The 21,652-nt window shown below is 31.3% G+C and overlaps 1 protein-coding gene and 1 non-coding gene across 2 annotated transcripts; one reads left to right on the forward strand and one right to left on the reverse strand.

Moving 5' to 3' along the window:
- Positions 1-5,892: 5,892 nt before the first annotated feature.
- MIR169Y (microRNA MIR169y) lies at positions 5,893-6,140 on the forward strand. The gene has a single exon (NR_127768.1). It is a non-coding gene; the product is annotated as a microRNA MIR169y (primary transcript).
- A 1,977-nt stretch (positions 6,141-8,117) lies between these two features.
- Positions 8,118-12,743, reverse strand: LOC100242123 (uncharacterized). Its single transcript, XM_002263651.4, has 3 exons — positions 12,448-12,743; positions 8,582-8,708; positions 8,118-8,477 (listed from the first exon to the last, which is right to left on the reverse strand). Exons 1-3 carry the CDS (start codon positions 12,654-12,656, stop codon positions 8,388-8,390), a joined length of 426 nt encoding a protein of 141 aa, XP_002263687.1. The 5' UTR covers positions 12,657-12,743; the 3' UTR covers positions 8,118-8,387.
- Between the last annotated feature and the right edge of the window lie 8,909 nt (positions 12,744-21,652).

Here is a 21,652-nt window from a genome sequence, read left to right on the forward strand (position 1 = left end):
ACACGACTATTTAATTAAAAATCCTAAAATTTTGCATAGACTCTCTCTCTAATAATGAAGCTGTTACGAAGGGAACATAGTCATTATTGTTTGAAAAAGTCAATAGAAATGAGGATCATGGTACCAAACAAACAATTATGCTGCCAAATTCATAATATTGAATATAATTTATAGTTTTATAACTAAGATACGTTTATTGAATTGATGGTTTTTGATGGGTCTATCTTAAACGACTCTTTAAACAAATGTATCTTTGTTATTCTTTGTTTTCATTTCATCTTAGATAAAGTTCTTGACATGTGGCGAACAATTAATTAAAAAAAAAAATAGCATCTTTGATATTAGATTTTCAATGCTAATAGCTATTAGCCTATTATAATATTATAATAAACTACCAAACCAATAGGATTAAATATATTTAGTCATAACCTGGATAAAATTATTTAAACTTTTAGTGTTGAGTTAGATATACAATTAGAAATTTTATACTTTGATAACAATTAAGATAAATATCTCGTTTTGAGAATATATATGAAAAAATCTATTATGATGAGATCATAAAATTCAAACAGTTTCATAAAATTACAAATAAATGATATCAAGATATACTACAATACAAAATAATGGGATTAATATGTAAAGTAATAAGATCAAAATAAAAAACCATAAAACCACATATAAAATAATGAAACTAAAGTAAGATTTAGGTGATTACATTATAAACATTAATTTAACTCTAAAGTAATAAGAATTTGTAAGATATAAATTAATAAGACAAAAGTTATATTAAAATACATATACAATATGACATTGATTACATATAATCATAATTTGAATTCGATCACTAATGATATCTTAAATTTATTCGATGTTAATTGTTACGAGATAGTCAGCACCCTAAGATTGGGGTCCCTATGAAGAGTTTTTAAAATGTTTAACTATAAAAAGTTTCTTTGATATACAAAAAAAAAAAATGACATTGTTTAAAACTAATTTTTTCATTGTGGTATTAAAAGTGGGGGAAAAAATATCACTTTAAGTAGCTTTTAAGATGGTATTGAACTGGGTATTAAAAAATGGTGTTAAAAAAAAAAGAAAAAAAAAAAAAGGGGGATATGTTTTCGATTCCATAGGAAAGCCTATGTGTATAATTAATGGTATTATCTGTATTAAAAGACAAGTTCAAGTGTGTGGCATGCAATTGGAAAAAGAAGAAACAGACAAAAACTGTCAATATCAAAGCCTTTTAGAAAAGCTGTAAATGCGGCATTTTACAGGAGATTGGCTCTATCTTTTATGGAAGAAGAAAAAGTTGGATAACTTTCCCTGCTCCTCATAGAGGAATTGATAATGCCCACCTGACACATCTCTTCATTAATATTTTGAAGTAGCAAATAAGATATTACCCACAAAATGGTTTTAAAAATAAATTTGAGATATAAAACATGATATTGAGCAATTCAAATCTTACCCAAATTAATTTACATCTAACCAATCATTTAATTTCTTCAATAATTTAAAGTTGGGAGAAAATACATTCCTAAATATTTTGATTCTTCAATGATTCATCTCTTTATAACATTTGAATCTTTCTAAGACATACTTTTAACTTTCTTTTGAAATTATAAAATAAAATAAAAAATAAAAATAAAAACCCTAAAATTTTACTTGATTTGAATCATTAGTAAACTCAACTTTTGTTTTGTAATCATCAAAATTGAATTAGGAAAATCCTTGGATTAACAATTTTTCATCTCTATGAAATTAAGGCTTGATTAATCTTGTTTTTAATAATAACAAAACAAAATTTAGATCTAATGGTTATATTTAAATGAAATAAACAAGATCACCTTAAAACCATCAAAAAGGAAAATATATGGAGCAACATAAAGAATCAAGAAGAATAAGAAAAAGGCTTATTAAGTTTGTCATTATGATATTTTATGTAAAATGATGAGTTCATTAACTTAGGATTGCATATTTTTGTTAAGCATCAAACTCAATTTGAGGATGAAAAGACTTACCCAGACTAGAAAACTACTTTGGACCTCAAACATTTTATGAAAATCTCTAAAGGCTTCTTGAAAACATTACTGACTAAATCAAAGTGCCTTCGATTGAAGATTTCTCAAAATATTAGTTAATCCTTTGTTAAAAGGTAGTCTACATTCATATAGGTTAATTAAAGGAGGTTTTGACCTTAAGACGTTCATAAACTTTGGAAAATATTAGGTTAGAGTCGTGTGGACAACCAAACGATCATTTACTTGCTCTCTTTGGCGAGTTTTAACTACTAGAAGCCATGTGGATGATCATGTGAACAACCATGTGGTTGTTCACTTGCTAATGTGGACGTCTACATCTACTTTTTGACCTACAACAACTTCTTATAACTCCTTAAATGTTCCAATGACTAATATGCTTACGATCATGCAATATGTCTGGTCATACATTAACCTTAAATTTGCATTTCATTCTTAATATACCTCTTAATCCTAGTTTTTTTTTTTTAAGCCAAAAATTTGCAAACTATAAATTTGTATTGAAAAATTCATTTCTTATAAACCTTATTAAACAAAGCTTAAATGTGAGGTATAGCTTAAGAAGTTTAGAAGTGAAGCATCTCTTGGGGAAAATTGAAGTACTTCTTAGAGTTGGTTAATCTAAGTGTAATGCTTAAAAACTTGTATTGGAAGTCTTATTAATGGAACCATTACTTAATGAGAGTTTAAGAAAAATAGATATAAGTAGATTGTGTCAAACTATTAGAAAAATCTGAAGTTTGCATTATCTTTATGTCTTCTTTGTTTACTTTATATAATTATTTCATTTTATATTATTGCTTATTTGTCTTTTACATTCATATAAATTAAATTATTTAATTTTTTTATATCCAAATAATATGATTGATGAATTATGTTAACTTAAATTCTTTCTGAATAATTATAAAGAACAAAGAAACAAAGTCAATAGAATAATAAAAATAAGAAAAATTTATCCTACAAATGTAAAATAAGGAGAATGCTATTATACTAATGAAAATCCGTTTTTCCCTATTTTGTCTTTTCAACTTTTCCGCTATTATTTATTTATTTATTTTTATCATTATTTCTCTTTTCAATGACCAATTTTATTTATTTATTGTTATTAGTGAAAGAGATCATCAATAGTCATATAAATACTACCATGGATGGTAATAATATTATTATATAATTATCACTATTATTTTAAATTAGGATTAAGGGATTTGAAAATGACATAAATGGTTATAAGGATACAAAACTTTAAAATTAAGAAAAGGCCGTGAAATCACTGAAATGTGAGAAGACAGAAAAGACCACCTTTTGCCTTCTGCCTTATTTTGTCTTTTTATTTTCTCAATTATTTTCTTTCCTTTTATCATTATTTTTCTTTTCAATCACCCATTTTATTTTATTTACTATTTTTATGGAAAATTTATCAATAATAATCATATAAATACTATTATCTTTAATAATAAAGGATTAATTTTATTGATTTTTTCTAAATTTTTAATTAAATACATATAGTTTTCATCTATTAAAATTTCATCAAATGCCTTAACTATCTTTTTTTCATATCTTATTTTCTGTTATCTCAATATAGAAAAGATATTTGATGAATTTTTAAATTAATAATAATTAGATATATTTAATCAAAATCTAAAAAACATGCCTAAAATTAACCCTTAATAGTAATAATAATAATATTATTATTATTAAAAATACTTATTTATTTTAGAATAACCCCAGCAAGTGACTATGGCAAGTTGATGAGAGAGTCATTGGAGAAAAGGGAAAAGCTGCAACCAAAAGGATAAAGACCCAGTGAAAAGTTGCTCTCAGAGCAATAGATGACCCAGGAAAAAACAACTGAAATATACAGAACCAGTCTGATGACTCTGACCCATTCTTAAAAGCCTCATGACCATTTTCAGAAACACTCCAATCATTCCCAGCTCACACAAAATAATAAATATACAAGCATAGGCCAAACAATATGGTTCAAATCAATCAAAACTGAGTAAATATCTTTACTTTGATACAAAACTACAGGCATCATGCCACCAAACCAAACAAGTACTATAGAGCCTAAATCATTGACCTAAACTTTATACAATCACCCAACAGTGAGTTTCAGGGTGTTGAAAGTTTAGATCTTGGTTCACGAAATTACCTAGAGGGATAAGAAGTCTTTTTTTTTTTTTTTTTTTTGCCCAAAAAAATATATTTTTTCAAATTATTTAAATATCTCATGATCATCATGAAATAAATCAAATCAAGCCTACGATAAAGATGCTATTATGTATGTGAAAAATTACTAATCTATAAATCATAGATTAATGGATTATTGAGCAAATTCACTAAGTTTGAAAAAAAAAAAAAAAGAGTGCATGGAAATTGATCCATGCACAATATATTTGAGAAGGTTTAGTACAAATATTTCAAATTTTAGATGTTTTATTTATTTATTTATTTATTTATTATAGTATTTTGAGTAATAATTGAAAATATGAAGAATACTTTGAAAACTTTTGCATTATAAGTGAATAACACGGAGAATAAACTAAGAAAACTATTTTTTATATTCAAATTCACAAATATAATTTTATTATTCAAAATAATAGAGAGTTGCTTTTAAAAACTACATTCAAAATCTGTTTTTTTTTTTAAATGTTTTTGAAAACATTTTCAAACAAGCCTAAATAATTTCTACATATGCCAAGGATTCCCATTATCAATATACTTTAATACACGAGTAAGAGCAAGAAATTCAAACCAATTTATTTTCAAAATAATCATTTTTATCAATTACCCATAATCATTTCCATTTTTTATTTTCAAGACAAACTAACACTATCATAGACTAATTCAAACACATCCTTTTATAGTTATTTAAATAATGCTAAATGTGATAAATGTTTATATACTAATATGTTGAATCCATATGATTATAATCAATTTTCTAAAATTTTCATTAGTTTCTTAGGAGTTTTTTTTTTTTTTTTTAGCTTTTTAACTAGCATATTTTGTGTATGGTTGATACCAATTTGAAATATCAAGATCAATGTACCTCGATGCCTATTGAGTTAGCAACCAATATCAGGACTTCGAACCATGATGATAAGACCAGTGTTAGCTGAAAGGGGCCAATGTGTGTGTGCCACATGATATATCCCCGATAAAAAGGCCACTAGAGCCAATTTGGAGGCCCATGTCAAGTTTTGCTAGGTGGTAAAGACATTGACCTAGTGCTTTCCTTAGGAGAGGAGATGAGGATGAAGATTGATGTTGGAATTCGAATAATGAGATCATCAAGCGAGGAAAGTAGGATGCAATGAGATGTGGACGCATCTCATTATATCTATCAACAGAGGCATACAATACAAGTTGAGCCGAAAGCCACATTTCTTTTGAGATTTTATTGTTTTGCCATCCCCTTCAGGGTGAGGTCATAAGAATCGGATAAACTCTGTGACATGAACCTTTCCACAACCCTTTCGAGATAGTGAAAAGTCAGGTTATAAATGACAAAGGCAAATTGGTAAACCAGTGTGACATCTGGGCAATAGCAGAGCGGAATGTAGGCCAGGATTTTATGTATGTACCAATACTGTTATTATCAAAAAGTTTGGAATTCTATCAAGATGTGGTGACCAAGAATAGAAATAGACAGCATACCTTGGGCCCTGCAAATCCTGAAGGATATATTCCATGATGGATTGAATCATGCAAAGAGATGGACGGTGCCAATTTACACGGGTTAATCCTCTACAGCAACTATAAATAGAGACTCAAGAACTTCTGCATCTATCCTTCCATTGGAGGACAGGTTAAGAGATTTTGAGAGAGGAAGGTTGGTCAAGATAAAGAGCGTTGTTTGGTAGCGAAGGATGACTTGCCTACAGCCTCCTTAAGGTTTCAAAATACCGAGCTTGTCTACCTTTGATCAAATGATTCAAGAAACAAAAGAAAAGAAAGGCCATGGCAGCCATCCATCAGAGTCAACATGAGAATCATGTTCTATAGAAATTGGAGTCATTCTTGAGAATGAACACGACACTATTAGCTTGGAATCTATAATGTGGTTTATGGCAAGTCTCCTTGGCACCTGATGGCCTCTTATCACTCATGTGGAGCCTACTCTTCCTCCTTCTGTAGCCAGGACAAGGGTTCAAGATCAACTCCCAAAAGAGATGCACAACAGAGGTATGCGAGCTTTTGCCTAAATGAGGCTACGAGTAAGGATAACTATGAGGTATGTGATTCTGCCTAATAGCAAGAACCATGACAGTCGGGCTTGGAAAGCAAACACATCAGTTCTAATTTATTCATTAATACAAACATAACATAATCAAGGATACTATGAATCATATGTGTGCTCCCATAAATCCCAAGTGCAAATGTGTAGTTTGGAAGATTGGCATAAGGATGGATTTTGAACTTCTCTTAATTCTCAAGCAAGCTACTAGTAGTGTTACAAAATAACAAGACCAATGAACCTCACCACAAGTAGACCATATTTATAAAACATGCTTCATTTTCTTATACACTACCCAAAAGATCTCATGAAATTCAAATTATTAGCATGTATAATAAAACAGGTGTTTATGTGGAATTAATCTACTCCAAGGATTCATTTGATGGTAGGTCTTGATCCCTTTCCTGATGGCAACATAATGATCTTAGTATCAAAACTTCAGACTGTGGATGCCAACTTTAAGAAACCTCCCAGCTTCTAATTCACTTGAATACCCATCCAGATTAATGACTAGGCAATCAACCTATTTAAGTTTTATAAAATCCAAAGATTGTATATTAACAGTATCATTTAGCTACTGAGAATATTTTATTACTAATTAACAAGGTCGTTTACTAAAAATATTGTTAAAATTTTCCGGGCAATGACTACAATCACTTTAAGCAGAAGAAATAATGAAGAAATAAGCATACAATTCTACACTTTATCCGAAGTGAATGAAACATGATATAGAAAAGGATGAGCTATATTTCAAAAAGGATACAGCTCTCCAAAAGAAAAAGGTAAAGAAAAATGAAACTCGGGAATTTCAATCATTTAATTCTTATTAGATACAGGGTAAGTACCTGATGGTCTGAAATCTATCTATAGAGAACCTCTCACCAGTAAGTTTCAACTTCAGTTGTCTCCAGCTTGATTCTCCGTTTGACTGGATCTTACAGAGAATGTCCATGGGCCTGTTTTTTGGAGCCAAACTACAAATCAAGCCTTTTCTTCATCAAGAATTTAAAGACGTAGTAACCCTCAGCATTCAGCAATCAGCAATCAGAAGAAACAGATATCCAGTTTTCTCATAAAAAGAAAGGATCAGCTCCTTCAGAAGGGATACAACTACCCAAAAGCAACAGGATGAAATTTGGGAATTTTGATCATTTATCTTCTTATTAGGTACCCAACAAGTAACTAATAGGCAATTGCTATTAGAGAATTATATGCAGAGCCAGCTCCCGAGTAGTTTCAACTTCAATACCTCTTGATTCTCCAGCAGATTAGATTTATATAGAGAACATCGATGGGCATGTATTGTCAACTGAAACCACATACCAACCCTTTTCTTTGCAACTACTCGATGACAATTAAGTTTTCAAGGTCTCCCTAAATGCGGCAGGTGCAAGATGATGATGGCATTTTCAAATAATGATGAAACAGAAACTCTCAGGTAGCTTCATCTTCACTAACAATGACTTCATCACAGTTGGGAAACATGATTTCATATTGGGTTACCAACTTTCCCACTAATGACAGTAATTTATCATACCTAATAATAGGGCACTAATCTTTTATATAGTTGCTTATTTTGGGATTTCTGGACCCTTTTTTCCTTTAACGTACATGATATTTTGGGAAGGGCACAGGATCTTTCCTGAAGTGGTTAACTCTATCTCACTCGTGGTCTACTCAGTTCAGCTAAGCCTGCTCTAGGGCTGAGCAGGATTGAGCTGGAGAGGATTCTGTGTAACTCTTAACTGGTAATCTAGTAAGTCATTTTTTAAGGTACCTCATAGCCAAGCAGCCCATAAAAATGATTAAGCTCATTCAGGCTCATCATACCCTGCATCTCTGTTACTGAGCCCAATGCTCCATATTATTGAGGAAAATGAAAAACAAAGGTAGTACACTTAAAAATGTATACTGTATGCCAGTAGTATTTGTTCATAGGTTCATATACACATAACAAAAACATTTGTTCATAGCTCCATGTACACATAGCAACATGATATGTTCAAAGCGCCATGTACACATACCAAACAGTTGGCTCCATCACTATTAAGCACACAGAAAACAAATGCAAACTGACAACAGCAGCTACAATGCGGGTTAATGACTTATCAATATGATGCAGGCAATGCAAAGCTCTGCTGTGTCCATTGTGGAGGATCCATCACTACACAGGGATCTGATTTCTCAAAATCGGCAACCTACAAGAAACCAAGTTCACATTAAAGTATCATTGCTAAATTTTCATCAAAGCATGAAAATTGAAGTAATGGACAAAAAACACAGTGCGGATAAATTTTTTTACCTTTTCCTTGCAGCTTGGGCAATAATGATATTTATGCCAGAGGCAGTCCATTGAAGGACAAAGAAAGCAAATTCCAAGCATCATCGGCATCATACAACCGACAACAGCTGCCAGGCTTGGTTTCGACCTTTATTGTACACAAAACATCATAATTAAGACCAGAGAAAAAGAAAAGTATACCTGCACTGCAGAACTATAATAGAACATATGCTAGAGAGAGAAATGTAGAAGAAGATTAAAATGGAAGGAAGAAAATCCAGAACATCAAGGGGAAAGTTTGTAAGTGAAATTTTTTTGTAGAGACCAAATGTATTTGTTTCTCTGAATACAATTTACAAAAATGCCTTAAGCTCACCATCACGCTAAGGTTTAATGGTGCTGATCTGCTACCCTTTGGGTTATTACAGGTGTAATATGACAAATGCCAAATTGTAAATTGAAGGGGAAAAAAGAGTTTCAAGCTAAAAATTTCCCAAAAGCTAGCATAATAATTTCTATCTCATCCTAGTTGAAAATAAGCACCCAATGGTACTTGAGGCTGTTAAGTAAAGATTTTTTTTCCATGTTTGAAATAGTCACCTAACTGAAGTGGAAAAAAGTAAAGGCAAAGATCATAACCAAAAAAAGAGGGAAACAGAACATATGGTGGAGCCTACATGAAGCAGAAGAATTCTCAAATCAACCAGAACAGTCCAGAATATGCTGAAGAATAGTTATGCATAACTGAGACTGACATCAGACATTCATGTGGTAGAAACCTCGACCGCTATTTGTGACCCACCAACTGGATATCTGTTTCTCCCCAAAAGAAACAGTAAACAAGATTGATTGATTGTGGCTGGTTTTTACTGCCAACCTTAAATCACAAACCCCTCCAAGACTTCTAGTAAATGGCTCTTCCCATTACAAGTCAGTTTTCTGTTATTTGTATGAAGAGAAAACAGATATATGGGCTTGCTTATGCCATGCTGAACTAAGAGATCTCTCCAACATCTCCATCTTGAAAGTCAAGAGTAGCAGAGATGTATCCAACACCTGCAACTAAATTTTACTTTTCTGCATCCTTTCGATATTTTAAAATGCAAGCACTAAGAAAGAGACACCTTAGGATATTATCTGCAACAGTAGATAACCAAAATAAGTTGTTCCCAATCCAGTGTTTGTACACCTCAAGAATTAGAATGGGAAATAGTTTCTATACCCACACTTATGTTTATTTGAACCAGCAGCCCTTGAGGCCTGGCTCAAGTGGTAAAGGGATTGGGAGGGTTTGTGGGAGGTTCCAAGTTCAAGTCCCAATGGGGACAAAAATTTACCTATCAAGAAAAAAAATGTTTATTTGTACAAGCACAAGAATCAAAATATCTTCTTTCAAATACTCCCTTTACTACCAAGTATATAGAAACGGGATTTTCCCATAACCTGATCTTCGTTAAATTAAATAGTTTTTTTATAAATAAATTAAATTAAATTAAATTAAATTAAAAATAAATAAATAAATCCCTAAAATAGAAGAACTAAATGAGATAATATTTGGCATATTACCATGTTATATTTTGTGGCTAATTCCATTTAAAATTTGTAAAAGTATAAAAATTAAGTTTATCCACTTCTAAAAATTTAGTTCAAACTTACTATAAAATAACAATTTTTCAAAGATGTAAGAAATTTAATTTTTCAATTCCATTATTGACAAAAATGAGATGAAAGAAGAATATATGAAGGAAGGGAAGGAGTTATTAAAATATTGGTTTGGAACATAATTTGAATATTTTATTTTTAGAAACCAACTCCTAAGATACACTAGTAATTACAAATTATTATAAGTCTAAACCTGAATGATGGGAATAGAAATACCACCTCCTCCCCCAAGTTCCCATAGCCTACATAATGTGGGTTATGCAAAGACATGGTAAATCATCCACAAGCTCATTTGTGTGAACCAAACATGGGAATATGGGAATAAGACAGCATTCCCATTCATATTCCTGCATTCCTAAAAACAATCATGGCCTTAACAGTGCCTAACAGCCCTAGCCTATCCAGACTGAAATTATTTCATTTTGTTTCAGTTATCATTTGATATGAGTTTATTATACATTTGGTTGTTATAAAATGGAAGAACAAGAGGAGCCCACAAGGTGTGGTTCAACAGTAGCATTCTTTGGCAGTTAACTAGAAGTCCTGAGTTCAAGCCTCCCTAGAATTTAAGTAGTGTAGGGCAGTGAGAGCAGGCCCATATCAACCAGGGTTGACAGTTGGGATAAATGCCTTTATCTCAGGAAAGATTCCCAGTTATCAAAAAAGAAATGAAGGAAATGGAGAAAAAATAAAAAAGATAACCAAGATATAAATCATTTATTAACCAAATCTGTAAAAGATAGTAAATTTAAAGAGGTAAACATATGTATTTATCAATATCAAATGCATGTAAACACTGAAGACTACAGTTTTACTGAAATTAACTCGACAAATATCATTAAAACAGTTTTAATGAAATTAACTTTAGAAATATCATTTTAATGCAATGTTTTATCATAAAATCTACATAATGAATTTCCAATCAAATTTCTAACTATTGTTTTAGGTTTCAACTTTGAACTAGACCTTAACAATATGTTAAAAGTTATATGCATCTAGTAATTCTCCACCAATATATCTAAAGGAAACTATTATTGATGTTTATGCAATTGTGAACCATGTTGAAGTTCCAACTTTCCAAGTTTATCATCATTGCCTAAAAAATGAAATAAGATATTAAGTAAAAGTCTTTGCTCTTTATTCATCATCATCCACAAGGTTAACATTCAAATCATTTGAAAAACACATGTTTTATTCAAATAACATCTCTTAACATTAATTAGAAGCAATAACTACTCTTAAGCTTCAATTTCCAATGCTTCATTTTTCTTGAAAAAAAGTATTGTATCGAATATATCCTATCACATGCATTAATTTTTGACAAACGTGATTTTTTTCCCAATTCCAATGTACTGTGCTTACTGAAAATTCTAGAAGAGAGTTAAAACAAAATAGCATACACATCCATGACAAATGGTACAGAAATTTTTGCAATGTAAATGAGGAACTCACACAATAATCTCCAAGTTTAAAATTGTTAATTCCTGTCAAGTTTAAGGCAGTTGATCATTAAATTCTTAATGGCCAGAGCATGATCCAAGTAAATTCACACTTTTTGCTAACAATACGGTTCCTATTGCTCCTAACTTCCAATCAAGAACTACACCACACACTGCTTCCAAGTTCCATCAGTTCTTTACCAATTTAACAGAATAACACAAAATTTCCATAGAATTTCAATTAATTCCTGCCTCATAACTTGAATCTATCAATATAATACCGCCGAAACCACCATAATTTGAATCTATCAACCAATTCACAAAACCCTAATATTGCCGAAAACAAAATTGAGCACATCAACAACAGATCGATCATCATTAAACCGAAATCATCAACCAACACATCAAAGATACATATGATACAGTTCATCATTAGATTCTTAATGACCAGAGCATAAGTCAAGTAAATTTATGCTGTTTAATCACAATACACACCCATCGCTCCCTGCATCCAAAAACATATAAATCAACCTCCACAAAAGTTATTAATTCAACATGCCACATTTCAAGTTCATCACTTCTTTTAACAATTTCACAGAATATCACTTAAAAAAAAATCAACACAATTTAAATTAACCGAACATCACGGAAACCAATTTTTACTCACAGGAAAAAAAAAAAAAAACAAACCGAATCATTACTATAACTGAATTACCAACCAATACATCAAAATCCAAACAAAATTTCTCAATAAAAAAAAAGAAAAGGCATAAAAGAAGAGTTTACTTTACGGTGGTAACGCCGGAGCTGCCGCAGTAGACGCAGTTGAAAGGAGCGGGAGTGTCTCGGAAAATGGTCTGCTGAATCGGAACTCCCTTGGGATCGCCGACGAAGGCGTTCGGCGGAATGACACCGGCCTGGTAGGGGTTCTGGTTAGGATGGTAGACCGCCGGGTAGGGGATCCCCATCACTGGTTCTTCCTCTTTCTTCGCCATTTTCTATCGTTCAACTTTCTAATTCACTTTCTTCATCTGTGAGTAAATATTTATAGCTGTCGCGTGACTTCTGAGGTGCTTCTCATACGACTTTGAAAAGTCCAACGAAAACAAATAGCCACGTGTCATTTCCTAATTTGTAGGAAAAGAGGGAGATGGCCACGTGTCAATCTTTAATTTGTGGTTAGGAAGAAAATGGAAAATACTAATTAGAATTTAGAAGTCCATTTCTTCTTACCTTAATCTCACCTTGTATACGTGTGTATCTAAATTTTATTTTTCTATACTTTTATTTAATAATTTAATTTAATTTTAAACATGAGGGGTGTAATTTGGACAAATTTAGTCCCACTTAACTCAACTTTAAGTAGATCTGAGTAGCCCCTTTTGTGATTCGGTTTAAGTTAGACTCAAATGAGGATGTTGGGCAACAAACTCAACTCAAATCCAAATTGAATATTTAATAATTTTAATTAGATAATTATACATTATCATAAATAATTTGATTTTATAATATATTATTTATCTAATAATATTTAAGCTTTCCTTATGTACTTGCATTACATTGATCAATTTAATGTTGATGAAATTACCCAATATAGTTTAACGAAATGTAAATTTTCATGGACAAACTTTCTTTTTAACTTGTTAATATTATACGCTTTGATTTTTATTTTTTTTACCTTGTTGTCATCTAACTAACCCAACCCAAGTATTGATCCATATGTAGGATTATACACTTACGACATTGGGTGTTGGAAATCCACGTTGTATCAAATTAAACTTTACAATCTTTATTTCTCTATTATATTCTTCAATGTGTTCATATTACCTTAATTACAAAGAGAGATGCCAAAGATAGAATTAAAAGTTTGAATAAAGTCATAATAAGGTAGTCATATTCAAATATATGGTCGGATCACCTCCTTTTAAGAGAATCATAAAATTGATAAAAATAAAAAATAAATAACTCTATTGAAAAAATAATAATATCATTTTTGGAATAATTTTCATTTTTTAATAAAAAATGTGACTACATAGTTGACCAATATATATAGAATAAAGTAAAGAGGGCTCCTAGACGTATGAAATGCATTTGAATGGAAGCTTCAAATGGTTGACCAAGTCCGTCAACCCCCATGTTCTTATGTGGGGTCTTTTCTTCATTTAATTTCTTTAGCATTTTATTTATTTTTTACAAATATAATTTTAAATAGTTCATATTCAAATATTTTTGCGTGTTGAATCGTCTTACAAAATTTTGAATAATTAATAGTCAAACTAAATAATTTCATCTTAAAATTTGCATCTAACTATCTAATTGAATAAAACCCGTATTTTAAAGTTATAAAATATAAATCATAATAAATTATTAAAAGATAAATACATCTTAAACCCTAAGTTAGTGAGTGTTTTGTAAATCAACTTAATAATTTAACTTAAGTCATTAAACAAATTAAATATATTTTGTAAAATAACTTAATGATATGATTTAAAGTCAAAAATAATTTTAAGTACTAAGTAAAATTAATGAATTTATTCTTAACTCCACATATTTATTTTATCTTTTTGTCATCATTTACACTAATTACGTTTATCATCTTTTTTGTTATTCCATCACTTCCATTGTTACTCAATATTTTTTTTCTAATTATAATTTATGAAGATAAATATGTTAAATTGATGATTTAAAATATATTTTAAATTAATTTTATTAAACAACTTTAATACTTAAAATAAGAATTGAATAATAAATTTTAAGTTAATAACTTAATTATAATTTAACTTAAAGTCAATTTAAATAATTAAGTAACAAGTAATAAGTTTTGCCAAACACCCATTAGAGTTTGTACTCCACATGTTAGATTCCAATTAATCACAAATTTTGTGATCATAATTTTAAAAAAAAATTGGTTATCCATAAGAATAATAAAATATAAAACATAAGTCATAACAAAATATTAAAAGATAAATATGTTTGAAAGTCGTAAAATAACCCAACAATTCAAGGTAAATAATAATTCATAAACTCAAGTTTTAACATTTGAACATATTTTAACAATTCAACACAATTGATAGACCATATAGTCTAAATTTTTGTAATTTAAATAAAATAATAATAATATATTGACACATTAAATATGTAGTTAAGATTGACAATTTTGTTTCATTTATTTTGACTTAAGGTATTTCTATATCGTGTCTTACTCTCTATTAATCACTCAAAGTTGTTGAGAGTGATCAATTGGGATGAGACATGCAAATATAGGATTTAATTAATGCATGGTATGGACTAATGGTTTTAAAATTGAGCTAAAAGGTTTTTTCAAATGGTTTTAAAAATCTTCTCGAGCACTCAAGTGCCTATGGCAGAATTTTCTAAAATTTTGGAGTCTTTTTTTTTTTTTCTAATTTTTAATAGATTTTTTTGGGAAAATTCTAGATCTAGTCCACCAACTTCCTTAGCCTATAAATGCATTATCTAAAATAGTTTTAAACTTTTTATGTTTTTATTGGGTTAAGAGGAGGATTTGCATCTCCTCAAATAAAAATAAATTAAAAAGTAGTTATTACAAAATTAAAAATAATTAACTTTTAGGCCAAAATGATTCAAACACTTATTCACCTTTTTTAGGCATTGCCTAAACTAGATCCAATAATTTTCTTATATATTGAAAATTAAATAATAAATAATAATAAGTGAATTCAGATTCCATGGACTAAATATTGAGTTTGTACTTTTCAATCCAAGCCCTATCCAAACCTCACCCATATCAACCAAAACCAGGGTTACGCACGGATTAGATGGGTTGGAGTTGGTCAAGTTGCGGTCTAATCAAAATGGAACACAAAATATAAATTAGATGAAACAAATAAAGAGAGCGATGAATTTTATTTCCCATCTACTTTATCCTTGTTCATCTTCCATATATTAGATTCCATTGATCACAATTTTGTGATCGTAATTTATAAAATTTTTGGTGATCCATTGGAATAGTAAGTTAGAACATGGTGTTGTGGACAAATATCTTATATTAAAATTAAGATATCCCTTTTACCAAAAAAGATAAGGTGCATTTAGTGCATAATTATAAACTCCAAAAGAACAATCATATTTTAAAAATATATTCTGGGAATATAATGAACACAAGAGCCTTTTTGATAACATTTTCAAAAAATAATTTTTGAGATTCTTAAAATAGTTTTCAATTATTTTTAAGAACAAAATTCAATTTGAAAACTTAAGAGCATGTTTTGTTGTGTGATTTAAAAATAATTTTTTAGTTTTTAAAAATGAAAGGAAAACATGAGTCTGTCTTATTATGTTTTCTGAAACTTGTTTTTTTAAAATAATTTTTAAGTTAAAGAATAAAAAATACTTTTTAAAAACAAATTTTAAAAAACATAACCAAATGAACCCTAAATATAATATATATATATATATATATATACATCTAGAAAATTATTTTAATTTATATATATATAAAAAAAAAAAGCTTTTAAGAACGACCAACCATAAGATTTCCTTCTAAACCCTAGTATAAAATTAGAATTAAAAGGTTAATAATAAAATGTTTTATTTAAGTTTTATTCTCAGTTTTAGAGTTTAGTTATATTATCAATTATCTAAAAATTAATATGAATATATTTGATGCATGATTCTTTCAATTATGTTTATAAAGTTGCATTTAATAGTAAATAAAGAAAAATAAATAAAAATTAATTGTATACCTTTCTTTAATTTTATTGAATGAAGAGTATACGGACCTTATATTAGTATGAAAATTTTCCAATATTAAGAAAATCCTATGTCTTAAAACATCCATATTTCCAAAATTATATACATGCTAGATATGGAAATTTTATACTGGAAAAACTTGATTAAAAAATATTATCCCAAAATTGATTATTTAAAAATGTTCTCATATTATTTTTGCACTTGTTTGAAGAATTGAAAATGATAAAAATAAATTGACCATTTTTCGTTATTTTATATTTTGAAATAAAAGTATTTATCAAAATCCATATTACTATTCATTATCAAACAAACCCTTTATTATTTTATATCTTTCCTTACTACACAAATGTTACATATCTAATTTATGTTATATTGAAATCAAGAATCTAAGGGTTTGTTTAGCAATAAGTAAGTATAAGCTAAAATACTATAGATAAGGAAATAGGTATACGGCAAGCATATCGGTAAGCCAATCAAGAAAGGTATACGGTCTCCCTTGTATAGTTAAGGCCAAGCCAATCAAAGGGTTACGGTATAAGCCAAGCAAGAAAACGGTTGGCAGTTAACGGATATGGGCTTCGGTAAGCACTCCTGGTAGGCGTCAATCCAATCAGTGCGATAGGTTCTGAGGTTAAGCAATAATAAGAGATGAGCCTTGAAAGCAGCTAAGGCCGTTTAGGTTGGTCTACGAATAAAGTCTTTAAATCAATCTCTTGCCCTTAAGCACATCTCTGGCTTCTTTCCTTTTAATATGTCACCCAGCAATCAAACTAAAGCGCTAACGCGCAACGGCTTTCGCGCTAGGCGCTCAGTCCGTTGCTTGTTCCGATCAATTCGAAATAATCCAACATCAACTGCTCTACTATAATTCATAGGTTTTTTTATTGTATTGATCCCGGGATCTATCGAAACAATGGAAGAATAGTATAGAAAAATGAAAAAAGAAAGCAACAAAGTAATCCTTTTTTATTTTTTTTTTAGCATTCCTCAGAAGTAATGGATTGAGCCGTTAACAGATGATCCAAGGAGTTCTATGGTGACTTCTTCAGAATCTTTTTTAAGGAGTAGTAGACCCCACCTATCCTTCATGCTTTAACCATGACATGAGGTGAGGCGATAATGCATAAAAAATCTTCCTAGGATTATCAAAAAAGGGTAAGTGCGCGATATGTGGATCACCCGAAGCAAGATCTTATTATGCGTAGTACCTCGTTGGACAACCACTATGTCTATGTCGCCTCCAGTATATCTTGGATATCGTATCTACGTAATAGCAGAACGACTCCCTCTTTGAACAGTACAGTCAAGAGGGAAAGACAAAAAATAGGGCTTGCTCTTGGAAGATCTTTTTTACAGGAGGAAGAAGCTCATTCACTTGACGACATACGATTCAGTTCATCTCTCGCTCGACGGATAGAACTCCCAGATCGCTTCGTGAGCTTGTCTCGCCACTCGCTTCGCTCGACGATAAAGACCAGTGTCACAATGGAACCCTTCCACCGAGATGAAGCTCTCGCGCCTCAAAGACCAGCGCTATCGCATCCACGCTAACTATGCACTGCAACCCGGAGCAGCTATCTTGACTTGAGCTAACAAGCTTTCTTCTGCCCCGTTAACAAGACCAAAACTGCAAAATAAATTCGCCTGTCGCGGGTGATAGGCGGTGACTTTTCAGTTTATTTGTTCTCTCAGTAAGTGAAGAAAATAAGCGAGCCGTTCATTTAAGCTGTTTGTGGTTTTCCTTCTTTCCGGGTCTAGGCTTTGTAGATCAGATCAGTTGTTGATTTGGGGAAGGGTTAAGGATGGGGCTTGAGAAAGAGGTGGTACTGTGATAGAGAATCAGTAGGTCAGGCGCCCCTAATCCTATAAAGCAAGGGTAGGCCTTAATAATGAAGCTTGACTAGTAAAAGGTGCGGCGCACTTCCATTTTCTTCGCTTGGTCAGAGCGCGTGATAGGAAGATGGAGAAGAAATGCATCTAGGTACATAGATCTCCAATCCACATTAACCGGAGTTATGTTAAAACGCTCAAATATTGCTGCACCACCTTCCCTTTTGTTAGACCAAGTATAGGGATTACCTTAGTAGCCAAGATCGTGAAGTAAACATTAATCCGTGCAGGTCCGGAAGGCTTCAGTTTGAGATACGGAAACTCTTTTTTCTCAGCTGGATCGAGAATAGTGTGAAAGTCCCCAATGACCAACCATGGGAGAGAGATAGAATTCGCTATCTCAGTGAATTCCTGCCACGTCTCATGCCGATGGCAAGCTTGAGCCCATGCATAGACCACGGAAAACATCCAAGAGTGTCCTAGTTTTTTGTCCGAAACTAGAACATGTATTGTTCTTGAAGAGGACTGGACTTCCTCTATAACACAGGCTTTCTTTTCTCCTTCCAGAGAATAAAAAAGACCCCCAGTCTAAACAACAGAAAGAAGAGCAGAAGATATACAAATAGAATGAGAAAAACCAAGTTTATTAATAATATCTGAACCACTATCCACAGGTTTCTAATATTGCCATAACAATAGTAAGATTTTCTTTTAAAAAACTGCTGGATGAAAGAGGGTATGAAATAGAACCTCACGTTCCATATGATGATGATGATCCTCATTTGGAGAAATATCATAATGAGTATCACCATTGTTAGTATGCCGCTTTTTTTTTCTTCCAAAATCATATCTCTCTAACTTGACGTTTATTAGTAAATATTGGAAAGGTCTTAGATTTGACCTAATGGAGAAGGTCCATTTAGTAGTACCAAGCACGACCATTTAGTAGTACCAAACACGACCATTTGGGACATTTCCCATTAAGTGATTTGTATGAATCATTAATTTTCCTTTCATGGAGTTTCTCCATTATTCATATAGTTCCATATTTGAAAAAACATAAAAATCATTTAAGCGCACTAACCGCGCCAAGTGCTATTTTTACCCAAGGATTTGCTACTTCAGGTCTTTTAACTGAAATGCATCAATCCGAAATATTAGTACCCGCTCTCCAATCCCAGTGGTTAATGATGCATGTAAGTATGATGGTATTGGGTTATGCAGCTCTTTTATGTGGATCATTATTATCAGTAGCTCTTTTAGTCATTACATTTCGACAAGACATAAGGATTCTTTGTGTAAAAACAATCATTTTTTAAATAAGTCATTTTCCTTTGATGAGATCCAATATATGAATAAAGGAAACAATGTTTTACAAAACACTTCTTTTCTTTCTGTTAGGAATTATTACAGGGCCCAATTTATTCAACAATTGGATCATTGGAGTTATCGTGTTATTAGTTTAGGGTTTCTTTTTTTAACCATAGGTATTCTTTCGGGAGCAGTGTGGGCTAATGAGGCATGGGGATCATATTGGAATTGGGACCCAAAAGAAACTTGGGCATTTATTACTTGGACCATATTCGCGATTTATTTACATACTCGAACAAATAAAAATTTTCAAGTCGAAAATTCTGCAATTGTGGCTTCTATGGGCTTTCTTATAATTTTTATATGCTATTTTGGGGTCAATCTATTAGGAATAGGGCTACATAGTTATGGTTCATTTACATTTTCATCTAACCTTTGAATTGAGGAAAGGACTGATGAATACAGACACAGGGTAGTGTATATATATATAAACTTCGTGTAAGCCGGGGAAAACCAGAACCATTTGAATCACTGCACTACTTGATGAAAATGGTTCTCACAAACGCCAAACGTATTCAATTCATTTTTTTTTTTACTTAACTCAAGAGGAGAAAAAAAAAAGAAGTCTTTTTTTCATTTTCATTGTACAGCGAACAATTTTAAAAACCATAGGGTTAATTTTTTATTTTTTGTTTTATTCATGAAAACTATCTATAAAAAAAATTAGATAGAATAGCTTCAACCTTGTCAACTGATAATGAGAGAACGAAATCCGGGTAAATACCAATACCTATTACGGGTAGAAAGATAGAGATCAAAACAAATAACTCTCGCGGTCCAGAATCAAAAAAATAAGAGTTTGGGGCATTAAATAGCTTGTATCCATAGAACATCTGGCGTGACATAGATAATGAATAAATAGGAGTTAATATCATTCCAATTGCCATTACAAAAGTAATTAGTATTTTTGGCATTGGGATAGCTATTCCGCCCATCTCGTCGAGATAAACAAGACGTATTCTATCATAACTGGTTCCTGCCAAGAAAAAAAGCGCAGCACCAAGAAATCCATGAGAGATTATTTGTAAAATGGCTCCGTTGAGTCCCGTATCGGTTATAGAACCAATTCCTATAATTATGAAACCCATATGAGATACAGAGGAATAGGCTATTCTTTTTTTTTAATTACGTTGACCAGAAGATGTTGAAGCTGCATAGATTATTTGCATTGTACCTACTACTACCAACCAGGGAGAAAATATAGAATGAGCGTGGGGTAATAATTCCATATTGATCCGAACCAAACCATACGCTCCCATTTTTAATAAGATTCCAGCTAGAAGCATACAAGTACTATAATGTGCTTCTCCATGGGTGTCTGGTAACCATGTATGTAGTGGGATAATCGGTGATTTGACAGCAAAAGCAATTTCTAATCCAATATAGAATATTATTTCCAATGCCACAGGATACGATTGATTAGCTGATGTTTCAAAATTGAATGTTGGTTCGTTGGAACCATATAAGCCGATACCCAGAACCCCCAGTAAGAGAAAAATGGAACCTCCTGCAGTGTACAAAATAAACTTTGTAGCTGAGTACAGACGTTTCTTTCCCCCCCACATAGATAGAAGTAGATAAACCGGAATTAATTCTAACTCCCACATGATGAAAAAAAGTAAAAGGTCCCGAGAAGAAAATGATCCTATTTGACCGCTGTACATTGCTAACATCAGGAAATGGAATAATCGGGAATCTCGAGTAACTGGCCAAGCCGCTAAAGTAGCTAAAGTGGTGATAAATCCCGTCAGTAAAATGGGTCCTATAGACAGTCCATCTATTCCTAATCTCCAGTCAAAATCAAAAAAATTGATCCATTTATAATCCTCCACCAGTTGGATTAATGGATCATTTAATTGGAAATGATAACAGAATACATAGGTTGTTAGAAGTAGTTCTAACATACATATAAATATAGTATACCATCTAATTACCTTATTTCCTCTATGAGGGAGAAAAAAAATTAAGGAACCTGCGGATATCGGCAAAACTACAATTAGTGTTAACCAAGGAAAATAATTCGTAGTAAAGACAAGATATACTTGAACCAGAAAAA

This window comes from Vitis vinifera, chromosome 1 (assembly GCF_030704535.1).
Source record: "Vitis vinifera cultivar Pinot Noir 40024 chromosome 1, ASM3070453v1".
Taxonomy (NCBI): domain Eukaryota; kingdom Viridiplantae; phylum Streptophyta; class Magnoliopsida; order Vitales; family Vitaceae; genus Vitis; species Vitis vinifera.

Bases quoted from the DNA above. Each gene is read 5' to 3' on its own strand.
- LOC100242123 (XM_002263651.4), bottom strand. From the start codon at position 12,656: ATGGCGAAGAAAGAGGAAGAACCAGTGATGGGGATCCCCTACCCGGCG. The intron at 8,709-12,447 runs GTAAACTCTTCT...TGTACAATAAAG, and splicing joins TCCGGCGTTACCACCGTAAA to GTCGAAACCAAGCCTGGCAG. The intron at 8,478-8,581 runs GTAAAAAAATTT...GGTTTCTTGTAG, and splicing joins GCCCAAGCTGCAAGGAAAAG to GTTGCCGATTTTGAGAAATC.